Raw genomic sequence first — 6,297 nt, forward strand, 5'->3', positions numbered from 1 at the left:
GGTAATTGCATTAACATATTAACACATTTGAAATTGCATTAACACAATCAAAAAACTAGGAACTGATGGGTAGAGATTAATAATTGCATCATACATTCACAAAGCAGAAACTGACAATTACAGAATAATGATTGCATTGTAAAATTCACAGGGCAGAATCTGACAGGGACAGATAATTAGATACACATTCTCGTTGCAGAAACTAACAGGTACAGGTCGACAACTACATTTGCATCTTCAAAGAGCAGAATCTGACAGGAACAAATCAATAACTAAACTCCTGTTGAAACAGCAGAAACTGACATGTCGAGACTGATTACAACACTCCCATTCTCATAGCTGAAACTGACAGGTACAGAATGAAACATTTATTCACATTCACAAACTCGATACTGACAGGCATTAATAACTATAGTCTCACATACACAACAGTGTCTGAGACGGACAGATTGGTAAGTACACTCTCACGTGCACATAACAGTAAATGTCAGAGAAAGACTGATAACTACACTTTCATATTCCCAAAGTAGATACTGACAGGAACGGGTTAATAATAACACTCCCTGTTTCACACAGCACAATGGACATGTACGGTTCTGTAACAACACACATTTTACAGAGCAGAATCTGACAGGCACACGTTGGTAACGATACTCACATTCACTGAATAAGGTCTGACAGGTATAGATGGGGAACAAAACTCACGTATTGACAGAGAAGAAACTGAGAAGCATAGATTGATATCTGCACTCATAGAAAAAGCAGTCCAATGTGAATTTCACTGACTTTTCAGTAAATAAAATCCAGAGAAAATCCACGTAAACTGGCTCATTTTGGATGTGTGAATTTATCAGAAAGTAATTACATACAGTACAGAGGACCAGAAACTGACATGCGAGGCTAGAAACACACCCCTACAATCCTAAATCATCATCACAACGAGCAAAATGTACCGAACCGATACTTTCTGTTCTACAGACACTAAACAAATCTCCCTCAGTCAGATTGACAGAAACAGAATTAACTTCCACTTCACATTTCGCGGCGGACCCTGAGAGATCCACACTGAGTGCCACATGAACAAATCACAAAACGTTGAGTTTCCCGACTTGACGTCATTTATACTACCCAATCAGAAACAAGGATTTCCCCCATCCTTCATTAGCATTGCTGACGCCGACAGGCTATAAAAAGCGAGCTCCGAGCCCACTTCTTATTCTGTGTCTGAAAGTGACCGTCATTATGGCTGATAAGAAGAAATCGCTGCTAACCTCCAAGAAGGGGGCGAAGAAAGTCATTAAGAAGGCGCTAGGCAAAGGCAGCAAGAAAAGGAAACGATCCAGGAAAGAAAGTTACTCCATCTACATCTACAAAGTGATGAAGTAGGTTCACCCCGACACCGGCATCTCTTCCAAGGCCATGAGCATCATGAACTCGTTCGTCAACGATGTTTTCGAGCGTATCGCGGGAGAGGCTTCCCGCCTGGCTCATTACAACAAACGCAGCACCATCAGCTCCCGGGAGATCCAGACCGCCGTGCGGCTGCTGCTGCCCGGGGAGCTGGCCAAGCACGCCGTGTCGGAGGGTACAAAGGCGGTGACCAAGTACACCAGCTCCAAGTGAGACACCAAATTGTACTGAGAAAAACACATCCAAAACCCAAAGGCTCTTCTAAGAGCCACCCACAATTTCATTGAAAGAAGCTGAGCCATTGTCTCTTTATTACTGATTTGCTTTAGTTTGAAATTGATTCTGGGGAATCGTCTAATTGTGCATTTGGCTGTTGAAGTTTGTGCGATAAGTGGTCGCTTTTCCTCTGCACTTTATTTTCGGTTGTGTTCACATACAGTCTCTTCCCTACCTGCAGAGAGAGAGCAAATTAAACCAGCCATTGATGAACTAATTCTGTCAGTTATCCTTTAATTGTTTCAGAGATAGTAGGAACTGCAGATGCTGGAGAATCTGGGAGAACAAGGTGTGGAGCTGGATGAACACAGCAGGCCAAGCAGCATCAGGGGAGCAGGATTTTTCTGAAGAAGGGACTCGGTCCGAAACGTCAGCCTTCCTGCTCCTCTGCTGCTGCTTGGCCTGCTGTGTTCATCCAGCACTACACCTTGTTATCTCAATTATCCTTTGATACTCGGTCAGTTCAGGAGCTGCATGGCCTGGTGGAGTATGAACCGTGAAGTTCATCCCTGCGGGAAAAAACAAGTCTCCCTGTCTTTGAATCCTCCGAACAGATACATTTTGAGATCGCTGGTCTTTTGCTTTAATTTCCAAATCCCCACGGGAGTTGTATCCGTTTGTAGAATGCTGTAAATGAGGCTTTCTTCTGTGGGTGAGAGACTTTCAAAATGAACCGAGATAAACCAGAACTGAAACAGCAACTTTGTGCTTTTTGCTGAGGTATGATCAGGTACGATAAGGGAGCGCGAATTTAAAATATTGTCCAGAGACGATGTTCGCTGTTAATGCGCTCACCGGGAAGAACGATGTCTGATGTTTTTATCAATATACCGATAGGCTTTTTAAATAAATTGAAAGAAAAAGAATGCTGCGAAGTGTGGCTTTTGGCGCTTTGATCTTATTTCCGCTTGTACTTAAAATTCAAAAAATCCCATTAAAGGTCCGAAATTAAATGGACTGAATGAGGTAAAGAGATTGTGTAAAGCGTACGTTTGTAAGCTAAATCTAAACTAACTCGTACGTGTTTACGCATTTCTCTTTTGTACATATTGGCGGGCTTTTCGAGTATGAAAGAAAGCGGTCGATGATTTGGCGCCGGTATTTTCCGGCCCCCTCTCCGGATTGGTGAGTGAAGCAGATATCTGATTGGGAATTGAAACTATATTCGGAAATACTGCACAATGTGACCAATCAGCAATGGCCGCACCCCATTCCTCCCGAAGGTATAAGAGGGCGGAATGTGTACGCATTGCAGCATTCTCTGTGAAAGTGCTTGTGAGATTGTGGCCATGTCTGGGAGAGGAAAGGGCGTTGGTGGGAAAGCTCGCTCCAAGGCGAAGTCCCGGTCGTCCCGGTCTGGCCTGCAGTTCCCGGTGGGCCGTGTTCAAAGGCTCCTGAGAAAGGGTAACTATGCTGAGCGTGTGGGTGCCGGAGCGCCGGTCTATCTGGCTGCGGTGCTCGAGTATCTGACGGCTGAAATCCTCGAGCTTGCCGGTAACGCGGCCCGGGACAACAAGAAGACCCGCATCATCCCTAGGCACCTTCAGCTGGCCATGCGCAACGACGAGGAACTCAACAAGCTGCTGGGAGGGGTGACCATCGCTCAGGGTGGGGTGCTGCCTAATATCCAGGCCGTGCTGCTGCCCAAGAAAACCGCCGCTGGGGGCGCCACTAAAAAGTGAAGAGACCGTTATTTCATCTGACGACCCAAAGGCTCTTTTAAGAGCCACCCACAGTATCTGTGAAAGAAACTAGATCGTCACCACTGCCGAGTTAATTTTAATTTTCGGTAACACAATATTCACCCTGCCATCAGTTAGTGTTACTGAGCTATAACCGCCTGGACGGAATGTATCCATGCGGCAGTTTCCTGTAATTGCATTGGAAAGGTCCGACACAAGTGGAGGAACATCAATAAATTTAGAAATCGGGAAATAATGACCCCGGTAGCCGCAAAGTGACTCAGTGTCTGTTGACCTGATGTTTTCGACCAGATATAACTATCTGCAGTACTGCACCCCCTCCGCATGTGCTTTCTTTCCTCATCTCGGGTCTCCGCTCCCAATATGAGGTTTTGGGTGCCTCTGAAGAGAGAATGGCGGTTGTATGTTTAGAACTGAAGAAGTTATTGAACGTGTGCTGTATTTTGTGACCAATGTTTGATTTAAAGATTTGAGATTGTTTCATTTGTTTTATTTCAACATTGGTTTTTTGATGAATGAGCTGAAACGGGTATTTAAAACAAACTAGCATCTAATCGATGGTTCTGGCGATTTAAGTCTAGGATTACTGATACCAATGTTCATAGACTAGAATTTAATCGAGTGGATTGGGGTGATTTATATCTAGGTATGCGTGTGAACAACAGGCTTCAATATTCTTTCGCAATTTAGTGTTGTACTGTTTGCAATGCTCCCTAGGTGGCACTGTATCAAATCACATACAATCACGAGTAAATAGTGAATATGAGATATGCATCTGCACCCAGTGGTGAGATGGGAGTGAATTCATCCACCCAGGAGCTTTATTTGATTGCAATTTTTGTTTTATTTTATATTTAGACAATCGAGATTTGAAAGTCATAACAGGTTAGTATGGAATTGGAGAAACTGTTTGTTTGTGGAATGAACTCAAATGAGTGGCAGGTGGAGTTTACATCAGGTGCTACTTTTTGGAAAGCCAAATCAGGCCAGAGCTTGCACACCTTGATGGGGAATGTTGCTGAACAAAGAGACGTTGCAGTGCAGATTAATAGTTCTTTGAAAGTGGAGTTGCAGGTAGATGGGATAGTGAAGGAGGTGTTTGGTATGCCTGTCTGTATTGGTCAGTGCATTGAGTATGGGAGTTGGGAGGTCAGGTTGCATCTTTACAGGACATCTGTTCAGCCACTTTAGCAATACTGTGTGTAATTCTGGTCTCCCTGCCATAGAAAGGATGTTGTGAAACTTGAAAGGGTTCAGAAAAGATTTACAAGGATGTTGCCAGGGTTGGAGAGTTTGAGCTGTTGGGAGAGGTTGAACAGGCTGGGGCTATTTTTTTTTCCTGGAACCTCAGCAACTAAGGAGTGACCTCCTATAGAGGCTTAGAAAATCATGAGGGAGATGGATAGGGGGAGTAGCAAGGTATTTTCCCCACGGTGACAACATCCAAAACTAGAGGGGGTATAGTTTTAAGGGGTGAGGAGGAAGATAATACGTGACCGATGGGTGACTTTTTCAGAGGGTCGTGCATGCGTGGAACGAGCTGCCAGAGGAGGTTGTGGAGGCTGGTAAAATTACAATGGTTAAAAAGCATCTGGATGTGTACATGAATAGGAAGGGTTTAGAGGGATAAGGGCCAAATTCTGGTCAATGGGACGAGGTTAATTTGGGCTGTCTGGACCAACTCGTTCATGTCGACCAAAGGGTCTGTTTCCAAGCTATACAATTCTACGACTATGACAAACAAGTAAATTCAGTGGCTGATCTGACATGTAAGCATTTCTGTATATTCACGTTTGAAGCATAGAAAGGAATCCAAGCATTGTGAAGCACTTAATTATCTCAGAGCACTTCCTGGAAGCAAGTTGTGGGAACAGCATCCTCATCAATCAAAACCCAAATGACTTCAAACAACTCCCCATGTCCTTCTGCCAAACAAACTGACATTTTCTGAAATGCAAGGAAGTATGAATGAGATAGCTTTTAACATGCTTTCCCTGAACAGACAGAATTCCAGCCTTATTTTCCACATATGCAAGATTCAGTTTAACATAAATTAAACCAGAACTTTCAATGTCCCTGCACCCATTTCGCATCCCGCCCATTGGTTTGTTGTCCATTTTATCAGAATCCCTGTACCCTCCTGAAGTCAGCTCCACTTCTTTTCCATGTTTACACCATTGCCAAATTGTGTCATCTCAAAACTTATGCTATGACCTGGGATCCTGTGCACAGTCAGCTATTCAAAAAAAAAACCTGACTTTATCCCTTCACCATGAATACATTTGTCCCTCACATGGCCATTTAAGCTGTCCCATCATCATTCTGACAAGAATTGGAGCAGAGTTATATATAAGTAGGGGAGGTTATATAGAGTAAAGCTTTGTCTGAATAAATACTTGAAGCATAGCCAGGATAGGTCAGTTGAACCACTGTGATACTGGGAATGTGCACTGTGTTTTTACAAATGTTGCGTAAACTAACAAGTGGTCGCTGACCCTATGCACACCTTATTCTTGGATGCATTCACATGCATCCTGTTTTCCCTGCCTGTACAGAGAGAGAGCATATTACACACCAGAGTGTCATTTTTTAGCTACTTCTGTGTATTCAAGTTCCTTTTTAATACTCAATTTGTGCAGGAGATACAAACCCTGGTGGAATGCGAACCCTGTGTTTCACACCCAGCAAACAAGTGTCCCCATCGCTTGCCAGCAAGCAAAAGAAAATTATTTCCCTCTGAGTTCCGCAAATAGATTTTACATTTTACATGTGTTTCCTTTTTTTTATTAATTTGTAAATCTCTGCAGGGGTCCTGCCTGGTGGTAGAATGCTGGAGATGAGGCTTTCTGCTGTCAGCGAGAGGCTTTCAAATTGAACCGAGATAAACCAAAACAGCTGCTGGACTTTC

At 43.6% G+C, this 6,297-nt stretch overlaps 4 protein-coding genes and 2 pseudogenes across 11 annotated transcripts in view; 5 read left to right on the forward strand and 1 right to left on the reverse strand.

Moving 5' to 3' along the window:
- LOC109929682 (histone H2B 7-like) overlaps positions 1 to 6,297 on the forward strand; it is an 823,479-nt gene that overhangs the window by 285,128 nt on the left and 532,054 nt on the right. The gene's annotated exons all lie outside the window — the stretch shown is intronic.
- Positions 1 to 6,297, forward strand: part of LOC125488138 (histone H2B 7-like) — an 844,706-nt gene that overhangs the window by 285,116 nt on the left and 553,293 nt on the right. The window lies entirely within an intron of this gene.
- LOC109926824 overlaps positions 1 to 6,297 on the forward strand; it is a 162,587-nt pseudogene that overhangs the window by 18,392 nt on the left and 137,898 nt on the right.
- Positions 1,214 to 1,964, forward strand: LOC109932576 (annotated as a pseudogene).
- LOC109932858 (late histone H2A.2.2-like) lies at positions 2,925 to 3,867 on the forward strand. Its single transcript, XM_020531940.2, has one exon. The coding sequence runs from the start codon at positions 2,925 to 2,927 to the stop codon at positions 3,366 to 3,368; it is 444 nt and encodes a 147-aa protein (XP_020387529.2). The 3' UTR covers positions 3,369 to 3,867.
- LOC125488142 (zinc finger protein 239-like) overlaps positions 5,972 to 6,297 on the reverse strand; it is a 341,309-nt gene continuing 340,983 nt past the window's right edge. For all 5 annotated transcript variants that reach the window (XM_048621042.1, XM_048621044.1, XM_048621041.1 and 2 more), the window contains one exon: positions 5,972 to 6,297. This exon is cut by the window's right edge and continues 2,987 nt beyond it. The gene's annotated coding sequence lies outside the window, so the exon portion shown is untranslated.

This window comes from Rhincodon typus, unplaced genomic scaffold, assembly GCF_021869965.1.
Source record: "Rhincodon typus isolate 14 unplaced genomic scaffold, sRhiTyp1.1 hic_rhity00000051, whole genome shotgun sequence".
Taxonomy (NCBI): Eukaryota; Metazoa; Chordata; class Chondrichthyes; order Orectolobiformes; family Rhincodontidae; genus Rhincodon; species Rhincodon typus.